Below are 24,273 nucleotides of genomic sequence, written 5' to 3' on the forward strand. Positions count from 1 at the left end.
GAGGCTAGGGAGTCGCAGAGGGCTTGAGAGGGGGTGATGTCGTTGGAGTTGGCCGAGGGGTTGGTAAATTCCTTGACGATGTTGAATAATTCCTTACTGTTGTGTGCGTTGCTGTCTAGTCTGTCCTTGAAAGCGGCTTTTTTGGCGGTTCGGATCAGTTGGTGGTGTATGCGGGTGGCGTTTTTAAAGGTGTCCTTGGTGCTGGTGGTTGGGTCTTTTTTCCAGGCCTTCTCAAGGGCGCGGCAGAGTTTCTTGGATTTCTTAAGATCATCGTTGAACCAGGAGGCCTTCTTGCTACCTAGTTTGATTTGTCGTTTTTTCAGTGGTGCTAAGATGTCGGCGCTGTTGGATAACCATTGTGTGAGGTTGCTGGCTGCTTGGTCTGGGTTTGAAGAGTGGGCTGGGGGGTTTAGAAGAAGCGATGAGGAGATCTGGTCGATGGTGATTTTGTTCCAGTTTCTTTGCAGAGTGGGTTGGGGGTGGTTGTTGGAAGTGGGTCTGTTGTAGGTGAAGTGAACGCAGCTGTGGTCAGTCCAAAGAAGAGCTGTGGTGTGGCTGAACGAGACATGTTTGCTGGAGGTGAAGATAGGGTCGAGTGTGTGACCTGCTATGTGGGTGGAGGTGGTGACAAGTTGTCTAAGTCCGAGGTTGGCGAGGTTGTCCAAAAGGGTGGTGGTGTTGCGGTCGTTGTTCTTTTCAAGGTGAAAGTTGAGGTCGCCCAAAAGGATGTAATCCTTGGAGGGGAGCGCGTGTGGAGTGATGAAGTCCGTGATGTCCTCACTAAACTTTGCGCGGGGTCCTGGTGGCCTAGAAAGGAGGGTGCCTCTGAGTGTGGTTTTGGGGTCGATGTGGATCTGGAAGTGAAGGTGTTCAGAGTTGGCGAGGTTGACGTCTGAGCTGGTAGAGATGTGGATGGATTTCTTATGTACGATAGCGATACCTCCTCCAGTGTGGCCGGTACGGTCCTTGCGTATGATCTTATAGTCTTCTGGGATGGCAATGGTGATGTCTGGGGCAGAAGAGGCGTTCATCCATGTTTCTGTTAGCAAGGCGACGTCCGGAGAGATGGTGTCTAGTAGATTCCAGAGGTCAATGGCGTGCCTGTGGACCGAGCGGGTGTTGAGCAAGATGCATTGTAGGTGGTTGGGTACGGATAACTGTTGTGTGATCGTAGCGGAGTTGTTGTCGGTACCGTTGAATTTGCAGGAGTTGCATGAGAAAGGTCCGTGGGTGTGTCCAGGAGCGGCTTGGACGCAGTTGGGGGAGCGGTCGGGGTTAAGGGCTAGGAGGGTGGTGGCATCGTAAGTAATGCGGGAAGGGTGGGCATTACGAAGAACAGGGGGTCTGGCTCTGGGCACGGTCCAGGCGCGGACGGGCGTAGACGGGCTTACCTTTGGCGCACCTTCGGCGCGACTGGGGCGCGATCGCTGCGCGTGAACGCTGCGCGAAACTACAACTGTCATAAGAGGATGGAGAGGGTGAGGGGTGAGGGGTGGTCAGCAGGGAGGCGGGAGCTGGGCGGGGACTGGTCGGGGAAGGCACAGGAAGCAAACAACAACAACAACAGCAATCCCAAAATGGCCTCAGCCGATATCTAACCAGAATGGGGCACAGAAGTCGAATAGCGCGATCTGACCAACAAAGGCACCGGTGAGATCAGGCAGACAACAGCGACAGCAGCGCTACAATATTCAAGATGCCAGACTGATGCAAGATGCAAGAGACTGACACCTGAGGCCGTATTACCGGAGTGCCCTGGGGGCGCAACGTCTGTTTGCGTCCGCTTTGCGTGCCCCGGGGCAATTTGGTATTACAGACGGGGCCGCAGACACTTGTGCGCCCCTTCTGTAATACTGACAGTGATGGCGCACACAAAGCACCAGCGATATGATCAAAGGCCGTTCCCTCATTTTATGGGGCGTGAATCCTTTTGACTCTGTGCTCGCTCCACATTAAAGACGCAAACACAGAGACAAAGAAGCTGGCAGGAGGCGCGCCAAAAAGGTGGCGCATTGTCAGTGCACCCCCTCATGGCAGCCCTTTGGGTGGGAGAAGGTGGTCCCATGGACCCCCGCAAATATCCCCTTGCAGGCGGGTGCAGTCACTCACTGTACACACCAGCAAGGGTATCTCTAATCCCCCTTCAAAGTGCAGGTGGGTTGTCACCAGCACTGTGAAGCACAGAGCGGTTTCAAAGCAGCCGCCCTGTTTTTCACCTGAATGCACTGCCCTTGGGGGAGTGCGGGTTCGTGGCTGCCCTTGGGGCAGCGCATTCAATATAATACAACGCATTCTCTGGTTAGAACTGGGTGCACCTTTTGACAGATGCGCCCAGCACTAAGCAGGAAAATGTGCCACATATCTAATACGGCCTCAGGTGCTGCACGATATTCCACTGCCCTCGATCCCTTGTCCTAGGATAAGGATCATGAACAGCTGTTCATGATGGAAGAGACTGGAGCTGCGATCTTAAATATGACTCCAGGAAGAACCCCGGTCCAGACCGATTCCTGGTTAAAGATTTTGGCCTCTCCTGCTTCCTAACCTGCTAGCTATTTACAATGAGGCGGCAGTTCGGGGGACATTCCCCTCTGTGTTGGATATGGCCATGATTGTCATGATCCCTAAACCGAGCCAACTGCTGAACAGATGCTCCTCGTATCGGCCTATCTCCCTGATTAATTCGGATGTTAAGGTTTTTTGCCAAAGTCTTACCTAACCAGCTACGCCACACACTGCCCTATTTGATTCACCCAGATCAATATGCCTTCATGTCAAGTTGCAGTACTCTGCATTGTATTCAAAGGGCCCAGTTGGCCCTCTCCCAGGCACATCGCCTTCAGTGCCCCTCAGTGTTGCTCCAGGTGAATTTTGAGAAGGCCTTTGACATTTTTGACTGGTCCTTCCTGGGTACAGTACTGCTGAGGGCCGGTTTGTGGCATGATTTTTGCACACTTTTCTCCTTTATGCCAGCCTGACCGCCCCAGTTTGGGTCAACAGAGCCCTTTCACCTCTATTCCCTAGCATAGAAGCACCCGGCAGGGCTGCCCCTTCTCTCCTCATTTAATCATACTGGTTATCGAGCCCCTGGCACACCTCATTCACTGCAACACTCGTATTCAGGTGTGGTCTTGGTTGAAGACCTGGCAGAGCGCATTGTACTATACACAGATGACATCTTTGTGTTCTTAGCGAAGCACAGACCTCAAGACTCTATTAGATCCTACAGAAATATGGGGAGGAATCCGGCCTCAGGGTGAATTAATCAAAATCCTTGTTGATCTCCATTGCTGGGGACACATATAGGTTTCTTGCACTCACCGATCCCTTCACTCCACCTGTACGTTAAATACCTTGGTATTTATATCTCATGTCACGCACTTAGCCTGGAGCCTTAATATGATACCTTAGTCAATAGAATTAGTGGGGTTGTCTACTGTTGAAAGTCCCAGGTTGGGTGGCCCTTTTTAAAATTATGATCTGCCCTGTTTTTTGTATAGCTTCTTAAACATTTCCCACCCAGTTCCTAGACAATGGTTCCAAACCCTGGCTTCAAACATCAACACTTTTCTCTTGGCTGGTGGCCGCCGTCAGATGACTTTTGTCAATAACGGGCAATCCCCTTATGATAGAGGAATGGGTATGGCAGACTTATATTATTTCTTGGCCTTGCAGCTGGTCACACTGGTATAAAGGGGAGTGGGAGGACCCTGCCTACTGGGTGGAACTGACCTTGTTTGGCCAGAAGAAGCCTGCTCTCTGTGGCCCAATTCTCTAGGACCTCCCCGACTGTACCCAGGTAGCACTACTGTGTTGGAGGATGACACTTCGCTTTATGGGTTAGTATCATAAACACACTGGGCTGACCCTCCCCTGGTGGTGGGGGACGTGGTTGCACAATACCCTGGGTCTGGAGGGCTTTGTGCGATGGGGTAGAATAGGCATCGCACACCTCAGAGATGTTTGGGTGGGCACTGATGTGCTGGCATTTCGGGAGCTACAGGAGCATTATCAGCTCACCCATACCCAGTTCCATAAATACCGACAGCTGCAGCACGCCCTGTTGGCCAATATTCCCCCCAACAAACAGATTCTGTTGTTTGGCATTTTAGATTCTGTATGGATTTTCCAGATTCATGCCCTTATATAGGTACAATTCATGTTGCCCTTATATAGGCATAGAAATCAAGTCCTTATTTAGGCATAGCCCATGCAACCCAAATACAGGCATGGCTACTTCCATCCGTTCACCAAAAGTCACAACGATTTCTTGGAAAACCAGCTTAAGCCATTAGGGACTTCCCCTTGCTTGAATATTGATTTCTCCAAGAACTCAGTTAGATTTACAATGAACATCTATTCCTTAGGGGTTCATTCATGACGTTCATATGCCCGACTTTACGTCAAACATGTCATTCCTAAGCACCTTCAAGGTATAAATATCCCTTCACTTGCTATAGCAAAGCACGGTGGTGCGGAGCAGTTTGACGACCTACTTGCCAGACGCAGCTTGCTACAGCAAGTGCCGAAGGAAGCCGACTCTCCAGCTGAAGCACTGATCAGGAAGCTGCCCTCCTCTGCTGAGAAATCCAGCTCCAGTATTTCTGACTCCCCTTGTGGGGTGTTGGGAAATCGAGTCCCGAGACAAAGATACTAGACCGCCTTCATTCTAGGGTATTGAGCTGATTAGAACCTAGAGAAACCTTTGGTAGATTCTTGGCAAAAACTAAACCTATGCTAAAGACCATACTTACTTCTTCCCTCGTACTAGACCTAGGTTAGGTACATTGGGGTAGGCATATTGTAGAAGCACCAGTTGAGTATTTGATTTGATTTGATTTATAATTTTATAGAGCCCATGGGCGTCTTGGCGCTATGACAGTCAGAGACTTCTAGGCCGACAGTACAGACTCTAGCAGGCAGTGAAGAGCCAAGTTTTCACTGCTTTTCTAAAAGAGAGCTGGGATGGACTGTTTTTAATGGAGATTGGGAGCAGATTCCATACCTTTGCTGTGTGCAGTAGGAAACTTCTCCCGCCCCATCTGGCCCTTCTATGTTTCGGAACCCGGATTAATTTGGCTTGGCTGGATCTAAGAAGCCTGGTAGGTTCGTACAGTTTCAGATGGGATTTTAAGAACCGCAAGCCAAATCCGTGAAGCGCCTTATAAGCCAGGCATAGCGATTTAAACTGCACTCTTTTGGCGATGGGGAGCCAATGAAGGGTTTTTAATTCATGGGCAATTGGCTCATATTTGGGAATGTCCAGCACCAGCCTTGCGGCTGCATTCTGCAACCGTTGTAGTTTTGCTAGAATTTGGACCTTGGCCCCAGCATACAAGGCATTTCCATAGTCTATCCTTGACAAGGCCAGGGCAGTCACCACCGTTTTCCGAGCATCAGCTGGAATGTAGGGCAGAAGTTTTCTAATCATTTTCAGAATGTACCAGACTGATGAAGCCAGTTTACTGGCCTGAGCATCAAATGAGAGTTTGGTGTCTAGAGTCATACCCAGATTTTTCAATTTTTCTACCTGGGCCGGACAGTTACCAAGGCTGTCTGGCCACCACTCCGGGGACCAGGTGTTTGGATCAGCCCCAAGCACCAGTACTTTGCTTTTATCCCCATTTAACTTCAAGCAGTTATTCAGCATCCATTGTCTGACTTGCGTCATACATGATCTGAATTTATCCGCAATCTCTTTAACATCCTTGCTAATAGATACCGCTATCTGGGTGTCGTCAGCATAGGAAACTGTGATAAAGCCGCTTTCCCTTATAAATCCTGCTAACGGGGCTACATACAGATTAAAAAGGGTATGGCTTAAAGATGACCCATGGGGCACCCCACACGGTGAGCTAAATGATTTGGATCTTGCCTCCCCCAGCTCTACTGAGAAAGTTCTATTGCACAAGTAGGATGCCAGAAGAGCACGTGCCGAACTATGAACTCTGACTTCTGCCAAACGGGTCAGGAGTGTCTCATGGCTAACCGTATTGAAGGTCGCCGATAGGTCCAGAAGTACCAAGGCGGCCTTCCCTCCGTTATCCAGAACACTCCTGAGTTCTTCCACCGCCGTTAGCAGTGCCGTTTCTGTCCCATGTCCCTCTCAGAAAACAAATTGTGAGTGGTCTAGTAAATTTCCCTCCAAGAGGAATTGTGACATCTGCTTGTTCAAAAGTTTTTCTAGAGTTTTAGCGGCTAAGGGTATCCTGGCAATGGGTCTCTAGTTACCCGGCTCTTCAGAATCTAAATTTGATTTTTTTAAAAGTGGCCTCACCGAGGTGGTTTTCCAGCCAACTGGAAAAATCTCAGATTTCAATATTTGTGTGAATAGTTTCTCTAGTTGTAAACTCAGCAGTTCCGGGAAAAGATGCATCACCTTGGGAGGACACGGGTCCAATGGGCTGCCGGATCTAGTGGTCTTCACCACTTGCAGAATCTGATCTGCTGAGGGTGGTGTGAATTGAAACCATGGACTCTGCGATATCATCCCGGATTCTTTAATAGGTTCTAAGGGTACCTGGGCGGGTGTAACTATTTTGAGTCTTTTAAAGGAATCATATACTAATGAAACGTTATTAACGAAAAATTTGCCCAGAGTATTGCAGAAGTCCGACGTCATTGCTGCTGTACTATTGTTCTCTATTTTTGTTTTTTTACTGTGGCAAAAAGCGCTTTGCTGGAGTTTTTTGTCTCATTAATTTTTTGCATAAAAAAGCTGCTTTTTTCTGCCATAATCAGATTTTTATGAACGGCCAAGGCAGCTTTTTAGTCTTCTTTTAGCCCTGAATCATAATTGGTCCTCCATTTTTTTAAGCTCTTCTACAGTTCTGCTTTTGTGACCTAAGAACTTCCGAGAACCATGGCTAAGAAGGAGTTTTCCTCTTAAAGGTGACCTTTCTTAGTGGGACTGCGACATTAACTGCGGTGTTTATCCAATCCATGATTTCACCATTGGCTGCTTTGCTGTCTGGGGAAAGATCGGGGCATGATGACTGTAGTTTATCTAAAAGAGACTGTGAATTGGTCCTCGACCAATCCAGATATGTGACACTCCTAGGTAAATCAGTAGACCTGCTTATTTCTTCCTTTACTTCCAATGAGAAGGTGATCACCTTATGGTCTGACCAAGGCACTTGTAGAGTATCCACTTTAATTATACCCCCACAGGAGGTAAAAATCCCATCAAGGGTGTGACCAGCACTATGAGTATCTTGAAGAACCCATTGTTCCAGGGCAAAATTGGCCAGCGAGTTCCTAAATGATGATACCAATGTGTCTGAGCTTTTTTCTAAGTGTAAGTTAAAATCTCCCAAGATGGTATAATCGGGGCCTTTCACACTTGATTCTAAGAATGGACAGAGTAGATCGATCAGTGGTGAGTTAGCTCTGGGAGGCCTGTATATTAGAAGGCCGTTAAAGGTGTAGTTGTTAGTGACCTTGATCTAGAAGGATAATGTCTCACAATCCCAATTGCTTCCCTTATCTGAGCTTTTGACCCTAAACCTATCTCTAAATATATTTGCTAGTCCTCCCCCTCATTTCTCTGTCCTGTCCACTCTACAGATGGAAAACCCCTCTGGGATAGTCATGGCCAAATCTATGTCCGAGGCCTCGTCTGCCCAGGTTTCTGTAATAAACAGCAGATCTAAGTTTTGGCTCTCTATTAGCTCCACCATCTGAGTGTTATGTTTGACCATTGATCTGGCATTAATTAATCCGGCCTTGATGATGTTGAGTTTGAACTCTAATCTGTTGGGCTGTGTGATGGATGTGGCCGATCCAGCAATGGGTGAGAAAATGAAGGTGTGAGAGCAGACTGGACATAGTTTGGTTTCTAGATGCATCTCTATTGCAGGGCAGCTGGCATTAGTACTAAGTAAGCGTAATGCTTGACTCGAATATCTGATCCTCACCTGCTCTCGTAAGTTTTGTGTGGGGATAGCCTGTGTTATTTATGTATGTATTTTTATATGGCTTAGAAACCATACAATGCTATTACAGTATTATTTTATAATACTATTCTCGCTGTACGCATTATACTTTGCATTCTGTCTAATGATTGTAGCAGTTCACCTCTCTTGCATGAGAAAGAAGACTGATCAATAAACCTTTTATTGAAAACGCCTCTCTCACAATTTCTCTGCAAACTCTGAAGAAACGAAGCATGCACGATTGACTGAGTGAAATACTTATCTATTGTTTCTACAACTCTGAAGATAGTTATTCCAGTCCTAGAGAAACAAAGTTGTCATTTTTATACGGTTGTCAGAAACTACTCCCTTCTTGTGAATTCAAGAAAGTTTTTAGTGACCTCTGAGCTAGCTGGCACTCACAATTAAGTTTAGTATATTCGATAGAGGCCTACTGACCTAAGTCCTACGTCATATCTATAGGATGTATTATTCTAAGGCGCAGAGCCTATTGGGAACATAGGAACTACACTACATGGCGCCCAACGTTTGGTAAGGCACTAATTTAACACTAGATACTAAAGTAACTCAGTCGTGCTTTTCTCAGAGACCCCTTTTTCCGTAATACTCCAATTGACATCTGGAGAGGGTAATAGGATAATATCCGCCATAGCTGAGTAGGACGAAAATCCTATGTATTAGCTTTTTGGTTTGTTCAACGTTGAAGGATACAGTGTTTCAAAATATTGTGCACCTTATCTTTGTTTCCTTGAAAACTTGCTTTGCAAACTTTCAGTCAACAAAATGGCCAACAAAGTACTTCCCGGGGCCAGTGGAGCTGCGGCTGATCCAGCCAGTGCAGCTTTTAACATAACAGGTTTCCAAGAAACCGACGAGGATGCTATAATCATTCCTCCAAATTTAAGGAAAGCCATCACTATAAAACTTATAAAAAATGGCATATCAGCAAGAGGTGGTAGGGCAGTTTTTGTGATAGAGGCACATGAATATCACCAGACAGAGGTATTCTATTCGTGGATAGTTTTCCCTGAAGCAGATCCAAGAACACATGTGTTTCACTTCTACAAAGAAGATGAACGATCAGCAGAATACATTCCTTTCGAGGATATTGAAATTCCACTAACTTACCAAGAGCATGCGCTCTGGTTTAAAGGCGCTCTAAAACATATAAATCACATTACCAGGCTCGGTCCACTAGGTAGACCAGGAGCAACATGGCTAGCTTTAGCCAACTACAGACCTGACCCAGACATTGAATCAATGTCGGATGAACAATTACTTAATAATATACAAAAATTAATAGAATTACATATTTAAAGGTCTTTACTAAAAACACTCCTACTACATCTAAAAAGAAGTGGGAAAGCACTAAACAAACTTCTAAAGAGAAGCGTTCTCAATCCTGAGGTAGACCTCCTCAAAAGGAGCCCTCTGAAAGGAGGTATAACCTCAGGAATAAGGATAATTAGAGAAAACCTGACAGATATCAAGATACTGATACACGCTCCTCTCGTACCTTTCAGACTTCGTCACAGAAATCCGAAAGAAGAGGACGGTCAGAAAACAAGGAAGAACGCGTGAAGTCCAAAGACGATCAGCACATTCAGAAAAACAAGAAACCTCAATTCACCAAAAAGAAGGTAGCAGGTCTAAAAATCAGACATGCCGAGGTTCTTGAGGACTCAACTCAAGAACGGGGAATGGGCTCAGACAGTGTTGAACAGCGCAGCAAAAGTCACCATAGCTCGCAAGAACTTGAAGGATCATCTGGAGACAGTGGACTTGAATTAATTAATTCAAGTGGGAACTGCAGATACCAGGGTTAGTTGTCCACATAAGTTATATGAAAGAACACTCCAGATGTAGGGGGACATACCAAGAAAAGTGGAAGCACTCTTTGGGAGCAACTTTCTAAGGGGTATGACATTCTTCTAGCTGAACAAGACTGGCCGCCACAATTTGTCAGGGAGTTCCCACATGGCGAAGACATCATTATGCCAGCCTTCTCCAACCACATTCCAATTCATTTAAAATATACCTATGCCAGTAAATGGGCAGTAGCCCAAGCTCCTGCATTATACAAAAATCATATAGGATGGGATGAGGACTCGCCTCGCCATAAAATCCAACTAAAAATCAACCAACTGAACAAAGGCAGTACCCAGTTAAGCAAGAAGCTAAAAAAAACAGGTCAAGGAGATATTAGATCAACTTGAATACCAAGGGGTGATTGAAACATGCACCTCGTCAATGAACAATGCTTTGTTTCCTGTCTCCAAACCAGACAATACATATCATCTAGTTTTAAACTTTTGTTGCAAAACCCTGCCACAGAGGACCTAACACGTATATAAAGTGTTATCAGATCGGAAAAGCCCAAAGTATGGTATTCTATATAGGTCAAACAAAAAAGATGAAGGAATTGTAATTTTTAGGGTCATTTGGATAAACATTGTTCTGAGCCTTTCTGCAGAGAGTGCAGCTGTCTGTGTGGTTGAGAAGACGTGTAATCTTTGTGGCTCAAAGGAGCATGTGTTTAGAAACTGCCCCTCTTCTTTTGCCTTTAAAAATCCACACTGCACAAAAGTAGGAATGATTTCGTCCCTATCAAAGTAGCTGTGGGTCAAGGTAGGACATTGAGGCAGAAGAGGAGCAACTAATGAGACTTGGTGTAGTAGAATGTTTTGATTACAAAACTCTTTTTTCTGTGGTTGAAACAAAGATGTCTATTACTGTGGAAAATGAAACCTCAGAAAAAGAAACTCAGTTTGAGAAGAGAAAGTAAACTGGAGTTATTACTGAGACTGGAAAGAACATTAAACCCAATGATGGAGCTTCACTAGGTGCTCCTGATAAAGCAATCTTGGTTCCCGCACCTGATAAAGATTTGCTTGTCCAATCACAGCAAACATTTTCTAACACCGCTAAGGGGAGTATTGAAAAGCAACAACTTTATCCAACTGACGTGAAGTACACACATTCAGCTATTGATATATCAAGGTGAAACTTGACCCTCATCTAGTCAAAAGATACTGCTAAGGATTACAGTTTGTATGACACAGCAAAGATATGTTCTACTTTAAGTCAACAAATAGTAGAAACAGATTAATCTAGTACTGTGAACACTGCGACGATCAGGAAGGTGTCTGCAGTTTCCATAAAGGATTCTTCTGCCGAGATAGACTATGCTTTTAAAGCCCTGGAACAGTCATCTTTCTCTGCTTCTGTATCTAGTGCTTTGACCATTGAATGGCGATAAGGATGACTATAAATGTGGACCAAGATGTACCAGCCATGGATATGTCAACCTCATTAAAAACAAAGGAACATGGGGGATGAAGAGAATGATTTTGAGAGCAATGAATTAAAAGACTGGTGCTCAGGGTGAAATAGGTCAACTTAAGGGGAAACCAGAAGATGCTATTGTCCCTGTAATAAAGAGGATGCCCATGAAAACATACCTGAAATTGGACAATTAGTAAATATGATAGAGGCTATTCTATGTGAATGTTTTCTGATGCTTTTCTTAGAAAGTATTATTGTTAGGTGTTTAGGCAACAATAGTTAGGGGTCTATTAGGATGGCGAGCGGACTTACGTCTGCCCGCCACCCTTGCGGTGCTTGGACTGGCAGCCAGTGGTGGGGTGGTCCTGCACTGGCACTTAGGAAGCCACCGCCACGGTGGCGTCCCTCATCCACATCATTGTGGCGGGCAGTGCACACAGCACCACCCGCCACAATGCTGTAGCTGCACACTGTGCATTTACATGCACAACGCGGCAGGCACTGCGCGGTGCCTGCCACCTTGTGCATGCAAAGGCAAGGGGGCACCATAGGTACTCCCCATGTGCCCCCCACCCCCCAACATCCTGGGGGCCCACAACGGGACCTCAACTGCAAAATCTGTATGCCTTTCCGTGGCGGCAGGCTGATCCCCGCATGCATAGTAATATGGATGGCGGTGTCTAACAGACACGCCACCATATTCAAACCTTTTCCGGCCGGTCAACTCATTGACCGGGCGGAAAAGCAGCGGGCAGTCTTCCCATCCTCCGCGGTACCCCCGGCAACATAATCAGGCAGGGGGTAAATTGCATGCGGACAGTGGATAAGGGCGGCGGATCGCCACCGCCATACAGGCGGTGGCGATCTGCCCACTATTATAATAGACCCCTAAATGTTGTCCAGTTTTTGATTTTTTGAAGCAACACAACATAGATGAACATTTTTACAAGAATGTACTCTTGCAAAACTTTCTAAGGATAACAAATCTAAAGGAAATGCGGAATTGTGGCCCTTCAATCTAGTTGAGTTGCCATTCTGACAGTAATGCAGGAATAGGCATTTTATTTTGCAAATCTGACTTTTCCATTCAAAAAGTACAACAGATAGTTAAAGGGAGATTATTATGTGTGGATGGTGTGTGGTTCAGACGTGAAATTTGCGTCAATGTATATTGCTCTACCTCATTAACATGCAGGGGCAATGTTTTGACTTTCCTAGCCCAGCTTCTCGTATGTAACAGAATTTTTTGTTTGCTGAGCGGGGTATATTTATTGGATGTTAAAGACAGTGTAGCTTGACAGTAGCTCCTAAGCATTACTCAACATCATGCAGAGTTTAATTTGTAGGATACCTACAATGTTTTACACCCTAATGAGCCAGGATGAGCCAGGATGTACCTGGATTAGGTCAAATGCTTCTAGAAAGACACGCAGTGATTTTATCTTTGCAAGCCCATCTGAAAAGACCTCATTAAAGTTGGCATGTCCATAGCCGAGATACCTCTTTGAGGGAAAGAGCTGTGGAAGCTAAATAATAAGTTAATGGAAGACAAGGTTACCTGTGAAAAGTCAATTACCAGAATTAGCAATACCTAAAAAGTATTTTTCTGTCAATAAGTAATTGGTGAGAGGACATTGAGATTCGTACAAGGTTCCTCTTTATTCATAAGGGAACTAGCGTTGTTAGGAAAAAAAGTACAACAATCAACAATTTACAAATCCAGCTTCAAGAATTTTCCAAGCTATTGGAGCATGGGTTTGTTGTACAAACAACATTATGTTGTGCAAGCAGAAAATATCGTCATTGCACAATGATTTTACAAAGGTTTGATTTTCTGCAGCAGAGCTCAACTCTTGATGGAAAATTATATGTGCTCTTGATTCTTCTTTCTGAAAGCTAAAGCTGGGGGTTGAATTACGCATAGCATGTTGGACTCCATTGTTGACAAGAAAAGCACAACTGAAGGTATCAAAGAAAGTGTACATAGCTTTTATGAAGAACATTATGGTCCTAAAGTTTCAGACAATGCAACTGCAAACTTTTTCTTACCGCATTTGCAGTTGTTTTGTCTGAAGAGGTCAAAGAAGAACTAGGACACCAATTGACTATATTGAAAGAACTATGCAAAGCTTTCCCAAGTGGCGAGCCCCTAGTTCAGATGGTTTACCTCAAGAGTTATATGCAACCTTTTGGGATGCAGTTGGCTCTGATTAATTTGATGTCTATAAGAACTCTATGAGGGATGGTCTGCTTCCAAATTCTTTGTGAGGGGGATGTATTAAGCTAATCTATAAAAAGAAGGTGATATAAATGATTTGGAAAAGTGGCGTCCAATTAGCCTACTTAATATTGTCTAAAACTGTGTTTCTTCAATTAAGGCCTGTAATTTTCACAGTCAATGAATCTAAACAAACGTGTGGTGTTCCACGAAGAAAGATTTCAGAAAATTTATATTTGGTGGGTTTTCAGTTCATTTAGGTATAAGCAAGAACGAGTTGCTCGTGTTTCCATGTTTAAATCTGTAGTTTCAGGTGGCAAGAATACTCTAAATATTGACCTCAGCTTACAATCGTTGCTTATCTGCAACATGATAAAGCATTTCTCAAGACAAGGAAGAAATTAAATGGTAATGTTTTTAAATAGTGTTTGGTAAACGGGGGAATGTAGGACATGGGGCATGGTAGTATCCAATAGCATACCTCATTCAGAATCCTGCCCAATTTCTTTACTTTTATGCTAAAAAGTTCATTAAGAAGAACAATTTAAATGGGATTCCATTGGTTTCGATTTCACCTAAGATTATTTAAAAACAACAAAGGTCACTGGGGAACAGCTACAAATACCAGTTAGTATTAATATACTATACTATACTATATATATATATACTATATATAAGTAATATTAAATAAAGGCAAGATGAGAGCTAATTCTGAATGGTTTGCGGGTGATCATGGGTAATAATTATTTAATGATTTAAAACACTGGAAGGCATTATTGTGTTTATTGATTTACTTGCTTCTTGCTTCATAAATTACCTTTTATTTGATATGTTTTAAAATATTCTTGCTTATGTTTCTTTTAATTCACATGAACACGCATAATGCAATAGCATCTATGGAAACCTCACATAGAACTTACTAGTGTACGGTCTTTACATTGGCTTATGCCTTGCCACCTGAAACATAGATTGGCTAAAATGCATTTTGGTCTTTGTAATGAGTGAAGGTTTTTGAAACCTAAAAAAAAAATTTGCACCAAGGTGAGGCTCACCTATTATACTTTGGATGTGCTGACCACAAGATGTCTTCAAATGCGGGATACTCAACTGCATACTTTCTGGTAGTGGGGACTGAGTTTGAGATTTACCCTGACCATGTACAGCAGCAGAACCTTTCACCTGGAAGAAATTTGGCCTTCAAACATTTAAGCATTTGCCACTTCAGGAAATCTATGTCTGTCGTAGGTCTCCTAAAGTACTCCTTCTCTTTTCAAGAAAGTCCAACATTTGCTGCATGTGCAAAAGTAAACCCATGGGAGCATATTGTTGACTTCTCTAAAGTAGGTGTTTTAGTCTGATGCACCTATGTCCATAAAATTGCAATAGGGGCAAAATATAGTCTATTGCTAATAATGTATATTGTATTGCTGGATAAGACACAGGTTTTCGGGAGTGGTGTGTACTAAAAAGTAATCATGGGTAAAAACAAACTAGTGAATTCCACAATTTCAGTTTCAGAACCAACCAGATAAAGAGGTGAAAAATAACAAGTAATACAGTGCAGTTATTGATTCCTCAGGCTGAATTATTGATTCCTCAGGCTGAAGTAGTTGAAACATAAAGAGGTAATGTGGGTTTTCCTGGTGTTTAGAAAAAGGCTTGCCCCATTACCTTATAACTCACTTCAAGGTGTCATTTATTTGGGGGGGGGGGGGGGTTCTGTTAAACCAGACGGTGTTGATGCTAAATATGCACATTCCGGGAAGACCACGTAAGGGATCCAGGACCAAAAAAGTATATGATATTAGACCAAAGCTCAAGTCCCTGTTAGGTAAGGGATGTGGGTCAGAGCAGTGTATTAATTGAGCATGATAGAACTTTCTAGTGCATCTAAGCTGGAAAATTTGGACCAAGTTTACTACGATTTGACACACTGTAGTGCAGCAACCAAATATGCTGTGCTTCATTGCTTCACAGTGGGAGAGTAGAATTGCACCATATCAACTGAGATATGCTGCTGTTCCTTTCACCCACAGCACTGGTGCATTTTTGGCTGCCTTGACTACCATAGTGCAAGGTTGCATGCACAATGTCTACTATAGGTTTAGTACTTGAAAGGAAACCTTTTAAATACAAAATATTAGGCTTTGCCATAGTTAAAACGTTTTCTAACTTTGCATGCATGCTGTACATTACAGCACACATGCAAATTTAGAAACGTTTTGAGAACAGCAAATGTTTTCACGCTTACACCGGCCGCGAATAGGCATAATTTTCATACACAGATCCTGGTCTTCATATTTTTTTTTCTAACAGACAGGAACTTATGCGAAAACATTGGGGGGCAAAATGGCTATATATCACACAAGGTACACTCCCTTGATACAAAGTATCACCTAGTGCTACTTTGAATTTCTTTAGGGCTACTTTCATGTGCACAACACATTTTGTGCTACAAAGTAAATACCAGCATAGCACTTTGTGTTGGTTTGTGTCCGTTTTGTGACAAATCTGAAACAAAAGTGTAGCAATTCTGGGCCCTAAGATTCTGCAAAGTTAAGTTATGGCACTGGCTTGTGTGCAGCACAGTCTCCTTCAGCAAGAGTGCCTTCAAATGGTCGTTGACATTCCACATGTAGGTTGGGTATTATCATCAGGGCCTGGAGTTCTGAATATGCTTTCTTTGATGCGTTATGCCTTCTGGTCGTATTCAACAATTAATGTGTAGGTCACATTTATTCAGTGGCTATTGTATAATTTTGGTGTTTCTGGCTTAAGACTGGAGGACTTTGCCATTGCTTATACATCTTTCAGGTTTCTACATATACCCATTGACTTGCCTTGTAATGGAGTTGTGTAGGTTGTGTTTCTTAGTAATCAATGCTGTGGAGTACACGGATTGCCCATAATATGGTATTTCAGGGCTGTATTGATCCTATACATTACAGTTATTTTTACGGTACTAATGGACTCCGGGAACATTCAGTCAATTCAAATAAACAGTTTCTGCCCCAAGCATATTACCTTAGACATTGTTTCAACATTTCACCAGCTGTGATTGGCTGTGTCATCTGTTTTAGAATAAGAACTGAACAGTCAAGATAGGTTGTTCCTCATCTCTTGAGACATTGGTGGTCAGAGTATGGAGTCTGCAAGTAAGATCATAGAGCAATGTTATGATCCATAGTGCAGAACATGTCAGAGTGAGCCTAAAACCTGATTACAGTCATTGACACACTGAAAATATATGTATATTGATAGGCCCCAACAGAGGGGAAACCATAGCACCCACTGTCCTCATCCTTGCCTCGGGATGTAGATCCCAGAGAAAGACTGAGATATGTGAGTTTACATGTAATAAACCGACCAAATAACTGATCACCATTAATGTACCTTTTATTACACGCCAGTTTGTGTGCTTACATTACCAATTAAAGTTTTTAAAAGCTATTAGAGCTGGTAAGCAAATGTATACAAAAAGAAATCAGGATCTGACATACACCATGCTCATAAGAATGCCAAAACCAAAAGAAGGCTAGAACCTTATCAAAGTGTCCCCGGCTTACAGCCTTTGAAACATGAGCATGACCTTCAGCATAGAACATGCCCCCATTCCAGTAATACTGCTATCACGGTTTCAATGAAAGGAGAAACATTATGTAATCCAGGGTCTTCAAAATATCAATGTAATTTGGTGGCTAGTTCATCGACTGTAAATAGTCACATCTATGGTCAATTCCTACCTACACCATATGTCAGAAGGTGTGAAACATGGCCAGTTATTATAAGCCCATATTACCTCTATTGCCTTTTCTAAACAGACTTTGGGGAGTTCCTAAAAGTAGTTTGTATTCTGGTATTAAGTGCTAACTGAAAACCTGAAAATGTACACTAAGGCAGTGCACTTCTAATGATAGCATAAAATGAATCTCTTGAGGTTGAGAAAATGTGTCTCTTAATTATGAGGGTGTCACTTCAAAGATCATACTGTAATATTTGAAATTTGGTGGCAGTGGTTTGTCTGTTATAATTAATATCTCTTGATGCACCATGTCAAACAGAGGCTTCTGCTAGGGCGTTTAGTTAGAGTGAAGTACCACAAAATCAGATTTGCCTCTGAGGATTAGAGTCCACCCCAAGGCCCTGAAACCTGCGTGCACCACTCGGCGATTTGACAATCTGTTGCCATATGTACCATAAAGTTCTCATCAAATGAGATTTCTCCATCTACTCGCAAGTCCTTATCAGTATATTGTGTGATTGTCTAATGGTACCCGTTTGGAGTCAAGTTCATTTGGTCACTGTCTCTCAATGAGTCGAGGCAATCACTGTAGATCTGGCTTAGAGCTAAACTCAAGATTTCTTTCTTTTCCTTGTAAAAACGTAACTCTCGCCCAGCCTTCCGAGCTTCCTCCATCTCTCTCAGCGCAACTTGCAGCTCTTGAGAAATAATCCCTGGAGTTTCGCGTTCCTTCATAATCCAGTCGAGTGCCATATGACTTCTCATCCTTTCATCTAAGGAGTATTCTGAATAATAGGCGATAACTTCCTATTGACCAAAACAAAAACAAAAAAACAGAGTTATTAAAAACAAATACACATACTCTGCTTTCATAAATTAGTCTTCTTCCCCATCAGTGAGAGAATGCTCATTTTGAAATCATCCATATATCACAATTTAAGAAGTGGCTTTAGATCTCATGAAGTGTTTTGTAAACATATTAAATAATGCACTGTAGCGTTTTATAAGAACATTTATTACCACAATGTAGAAATTTATATGAAGAACATTGTATGATCCTTCCTGACAGGGCTGCTAGTGTGAAACATCTTGGGTATACTTTTCTAAATAATTTATTTCAGCCTTAGGATGCTCAATAAACCAAGGTATTTTGTAACAACAAAACAGGAGAAGATATGCCAGCAACAAATAAGTAGGACACTGTAACTGAATATAATTCTCAGGTAGCTAAACTTGTGTGCATACAGCAGGTTGGAGGCCAGCTCACCCTGGAGACCCCATAGACTCTAGTTCCCTTCCCAGTGATACCTCAGGGGGAGTTTGTTTAGCACCACATAAGTGTCAACTCTCACTGGCTCCTTGACTTAGTGTTAGCTGGTGCAGACTTTCTTCTGTTTCTAGATTGCACCACAGTGCAATTTTTCCTGCTGGAGCGAGCCTCTATAGACCACTCCACCACCCAGGCAAACTCTTCATCCTAACTCTTAACCTTCCAGCTGACTCCTTAATTGAAGAGGCAAGAAGAGCAAGATGGCTACTATTTCCATTGTTTTAGTCAGTTGTGTGTGTGAATTCACGTTGATAAGGCTCTTAATCTGTCTTCTATTTGTAACGTTACACCCACTAGCTGATACAGTTAGAGAATATCTGTATTCTGTGGTACTGGATTTTATCTATAAGTACTGATCACAAAACCTTCATTGTTCAGCTGAAACATTGTTAAAATATGTCTGAGTAAAAGAAATCTGGTAGTGTGCCAACTTCACATTTATAGTGGATGCTGCGGGTGCAATCATCAGTTTTGTATGCTCTACATTTTCTGAATGCACTGCAGACGCATTACCTAATTATCGCATGTGAGCACAGAGTTTAATAGAAGATCAAATTAAATACCCGAATGTAATGGTGACTACATGGATTAGTTTAAAGAAATTGAAACTCTGGTCACTTTAATTAACATTTCATGGGATGTCCCTTGCCTTTTGAAAACGGTGCATTGTCTCTTTCCCCTACCCAGGTACTACAATGATACGTATTTTTGTTTATTTTATTGATTTTTAGAAATGTGCATCGCTACCATTTGTCAAACATTTCCAACCCAAGTGCAGACTGTCAGTAGAACCAACTTAACAGGGATATACAGGCTTATGATACATCGCCGCTTCCTAGTTCAGCGTCAGGATATCCAGTCTGTTCAGCTGGAGTGCAAGGCTTGCCATCAGCCTCTAGTTTATACACATTTCTCTCCAACATTCGAAATCCATGGCCAGCTTTAGGCATGTACGGACCAATGACACATGGATTTTCACAGCTAATGTATTTTCTTGATGGTCCTTAAGACAAAGTTGTACACAGGCCCCCATGATTGCAATCAATGTATGCCTATTCACCTTTTGCCTAGTGTCAAGCCCAGAGCAGCCATACGGTTGTGTATACATATTTTGTCCTTAGAATTTCAATGCAGCACCAAATTTCTTTAAGAGTTCGAACCACTCTCTGCTATGTACTAACCACTTTGCCCTGGTACATGTGAACCATCCCATATGTCTGTATCATATGTACTCATTCTGCAATGTCAGTGTGGCATCTCCGTGTCATAGCATATGATATGTAACATGGTAGGTTTAAGATTGGTTTTATGCAAAATTTGAATAGAGTAAAGCTAAATCTTGCATTGATGGACACTCCCTTTTTATATCCTATGGCTTTTGCTAATTTTTTGTTCCAAAGAGTGACCCACAGTTTGTGTCCCATCTGCCACCACATTGTGAGGTCTTGATTCCGCCTGTTCCTGCACAGTGCTTCATACACGTATGACACTGGTATCCTCACCATGCTAGGGACAGCCTCTGAACTAGTGTTCTAGATTTTGGGAGTCTACACATGAATCCCTCTCACATATCATGTTATACTTACATTCACTTACAAAAAGACCTACCCTCTACTAGTTCTCGGATTTTTTCATGCCACATTGAAAGTGTGAAGCGCGTCGATATTGTGTATGTGTCCTATCAGGTCCCAGACCTGCTGAACCCAGCCTTCCCACTGACCTCCCGCTGGATCCCACAGAGCTGCCGAAAGATCACAATGAAGTCTGTTCTGCAAAGGGGGTCTCCTGACAATCGTTTTAGACCCAGTTCCATATCACAACATCAGACATATCTGGTAGGGAATTCCTTCTACAAAGTGAGGAGCAAGTGGCAGAGTGTCATATCCCCAGGGTATTTCTCAAAGGTTTACTATCTGTGCCCAGAGTTTCCAATTCCTGGAATATTATCGAAGTCCTTATTATTGAAGGTCTTGAGTCCTTCATATTGTGCCTCATTTACAGCTCATTCCACCTGTAGCAGCGATCCCTCTGACCCTAAAACTCAGAAATCTGTTCATCACTGGCCACTGGGGGATGTATGACGTTACAACGCATACTTTTACCACGCATACCTTTACAACGCGGTATTTACAACGAATACCGTTACAACGCATAGCGCTTTGAGGTGCTGGATAGTGGTAAGTATAATTTTCTATTCCAACTCCAGTCCCCGTGGACACTAGGGAAGGTGTTGGATAGAAAATTAAACTTATTCCCTATCCTAGAGCGCCCCCCAGCGCAATGCGTTGTAATGGTATGCGTGGTAATGCCTGCGTTGTAATGGTAGTGCGTTGTAAAAATTTAGTTGTAAACGTTACATACCGCCACTGGGGTCAGCAGGGGTAGTAGGGGGCATCATAGTTCGATGGGCTCTTTTGATAAGGAACAGGTTAAACAGTTTCTTTGGTTTCGAGAATCCATTGTTCCACAAACAATTCATTGGGGACATGAGGGGTAGGAGGGGGCATCATAGCTCGTGGATGGAGTCTGCAGCGGCAGCAACTCCACAATGGCAGAGGAGTGTCACCCCACGGGATCAGAGCCAGCAGCTGAAAAATAAAACCATACTTTATCATTTTATTTTTCAGCTGTGGCTGAGCCAGCGTGTGAAGGGAGGGGCAGGGCTGGGCCATCGGAGGGGGGGAGGAGTAGTGGCGTATGTCAGTTTGGCCAGCCCTCTTAGGCCAGCCAAAATGACATGCACACTTATGTTTCTCCAAACTAGCCGTATTGCACAGCTGGGTTGGAGAAATAGCACATACTTCCTGTGTCTGAGCGACCGTTAATCCAGCCCACTCAAGCCAATACCCAGGCTGCTCTGCTCTCATGCTTGAGAGCAGCATGGAGATTGGTTGGGGAGTCCATGATGTTGTCCCAGGGACTGCTGGGACCAGGAACTGCGAGCAGAGGTGCGCGAGGGAGCCAGAAGCACCAGGTACGTTTTTAATATTTTCTTATAATTAAAGCCCCCGTTGTGTGCTCCCGCACCCACTCCACCTGCTCCACCACTCTTTATCTGTGTCGACAGTCACTGGGATGATCGCTTTCAGGATGTCAGTCATCATGGGGAGGTCTGGGTCAAACTTTGCATCAAACAATTACACTGAGAAGGAAGACTTATGATTTTTTCATATAAGAGGGAAAAGTTAATATGACCACAGCTAGTCAATCCCTAGATTTCCTTGGTATCTTGCTCTACAAGCCCTTTCCTCTCCCTTTAAACCGATGGCCATTAACTTAATTTTAAACTTAGGAAAATAGCCTCCCCAGTTTGTCATCAGATGTCTGCCCAGTCCAAAGACCTTTTTTTGAATCTCCTGAATCAAACAAGCTTTTGAAGACATTCCATCTTCGGCGTAAAGTCATTAATTCCTTTGAGCATGGTTCTATAGCTCACTTCTGCCAAAAAATACTGATACCAGAAAGATACCCTTTAACATCCTGAAATGGTAATAACTCAAATCCCTCAGAAAGAACTATGACCACTATTTTAGGTTTTAGACTCGCCTGAGAGACTGTTCAGTTGAAAACATCATAGAAGAACGAATTATTATAGGTTCTCCCATCACATAATTTTTTTGTGACTCAGCCTTTTGTCAGCCTGCGAAGAAATAGATCTTGACATTCTGCTCTTATGTTAGAATAGCAAGTAATGGTACAAATGGCCATAAAATCGGTAATTCTGACAACGCACAGCCAATAAATAAAACATGGGTGACCAAATACTACAAGGGTACCAAGTGGTGAACTTTAAGTAAACTCCCTGTCACTTCTCTGGCATATAGCAACACTTCTTAGGCAAATTATCACACTTTGTTGGGACAATGATAGAACGTTTGGGCCGTGCAACCCACTCTCACAGGAAATACAAATAATCTGTTGGCACTTGAAAGACCTTCTGCATTTGATTGCCTTTTCTGATTATATCTCTATGATGACATCTGTTGGATATCAATGTACTGCAGCATTTCATCTCAGGATAATCTTTGTGAGGACATTTTGGTTGTCAGTGGAAATCGGCATGCAATCTCTGTGAAGAGGCATCTTTCCTGAGAGTGGAGCTGCAGCCTTTTATATGTATGAAATCCAGATGAGGGTATGTGATGTTTGCTGGTGGAACTGTGGATTACTTCACTGTGATGACATCTGCTGGGTGTGACTGAAGTTGGAACATGACTTTATATGTACTGTCTGTCAGCATGTCTATTTGCACTCTGTGTAGCAGAAGCTTTATTTTCTTTGGATATCTGCTGCCTGTCAGTTCCACAAACTGCACTCTTTATTCTCTATGGATTACCTGTTATGACATCAGTCAGTGGAATTTCAGGTTTGGCTCCCCAGGGAATCTTTGTGTGAGCCTCTGTTGGCTCCTATGTATACTGACACCCAAAACATTGCTTTCACTGGATTGTTCAATGCAATTGCACCCTTGCATAAATAAATGGATTTGTAAAGCATGCACTTACCAAAGAAAAAGGTGCCCTTGTGCTAGCAGACGAAGCGTAAAGAAGGGAAAGAAAGAAGCTAGGCTACAAATCAGGTTTCAATTCTTTACAAAACGTTGTGTAGCAATTGAAGGACTGCAGACATTTTATAAAAGAAGACACAAGTGAGAGCTTTGTAACACAGAGCACCTCGAAAGTGGAGCACTTATGGACTTGAATTTAATGAATATTAAGTGGCCATACATCCTACAGCAGGGATTCAGCCCAAGGCCGAGCCTCTCTTCAGCATTTTCATTATGCTGGATGCTGGCCATCTCATAAGACCGCGGGTTGAAATAAAGGGCGTTTCAATAGTTCAGGTGTGTGATAAGTGCCCGGACAGGCTTTATGTGAGTGCCCAGGTTATATGGGAAAGATTTACTTATTGACAACATCAAAAAGCAGGTTGATGATAATTTATCAGTTTAAGTCACAAAGGAGAGTTGAGTGTCGACCATTGTTAGGAATTTAGAATATCAATTAAGGTGGGTAACTACCAATACATCTAATACAAACAACTTAAGATCGGTAAGAACCTTTTATTGCTAGCAGTATATGAATATGGCAGCGAACAAGTGATAACTATTTAAAAGCAAAATACAACCAGTATACAGCTGGGAATAAGGCATACGAGGAGGAATCAGTCATACAGGTAGCCTGATGGGCACAGACTATTTGTGTGTTCTTGAGCCATTAAGCACAGAGCCTGGCCTTAAGTGATGCCGTGTGTCTAATCTTCTTGCATGGAGGCTCACCAGTCGGCACAAGGAGTGACCGTTTAGAAACACTGTGCCCTGTACTCAAATAGCCACCCTAAAGGAGGGGCATTTGTAATAGGCAAAGGTCATAATTTTTCAGCATGCCCAATGTCTATCACCACTTCCTGCAGTACCTCTTGAACCCAAGAGCATTTCTTGCAGTACCCCTTCCAAATGGTGTAGGACCAAGAGCAGGAACATTGCTAACCCACCAGGCATGGTTCCGCAGGTACTAGCCTTGTGCTCAATACCTCTGAACTAAGTACCTCCTGGGCGTGACCGTTACACTACTCAGTAGTCTGGATACAGGACATAGCCATCATCCAGGTCTTGCATCCAGCTTTCTGTTGAGCAGTTTTATGCATCTTCATCAATTTAGGCCAATGTTAAATGTGATCCAAACAAATGTAACTCCAGTCTGGTACAGGAAACAGATCATATAACTCAACTATATGCTCTGCACACGGTGCTGTCATTCAAAAT

General features: G+C 43.2%; 1 protein-coding gene across 1 annotated transcript in view; it reads right to left on the bottom strand.

The window, feature by feature from the left end:
* Positions 1–16,815: 16,815 nt before the first annotated feature.
* LIX1 (limb and CNS expressed 1) overlaps positions 16,816–24,273 on the bottom strand; it is an 888,093-nt gene continuing 880,635 nt past the window's right edge. The window contains exon 6 of the mRNA XM_078677347.1: positions 16,816–17,986. Within this exon, the coding sequence (XP_078533473.1) occupies positions 17,702–17,986 (285 nt within the window). The 3' untranslated portion in view covers positions 16,816–17,701. The remainder of the gene's footprint in view (positions 17,987–24,273) is intronic.

Source organism: Lissotriton helveticus, chromosome 2_1 (assembly GCF_964261635.1).
Source record: "Lissotriton helveticus chromosome 2_1, aLisHel1.1, whole genome shotgun sequence".
Classification (NCBI taxonomy): Eukaryota; Metazoa; Chordata; class Amphibia; order Caudata; family Salamandridae; genus Lissotriton; species Lissotriton helveticus.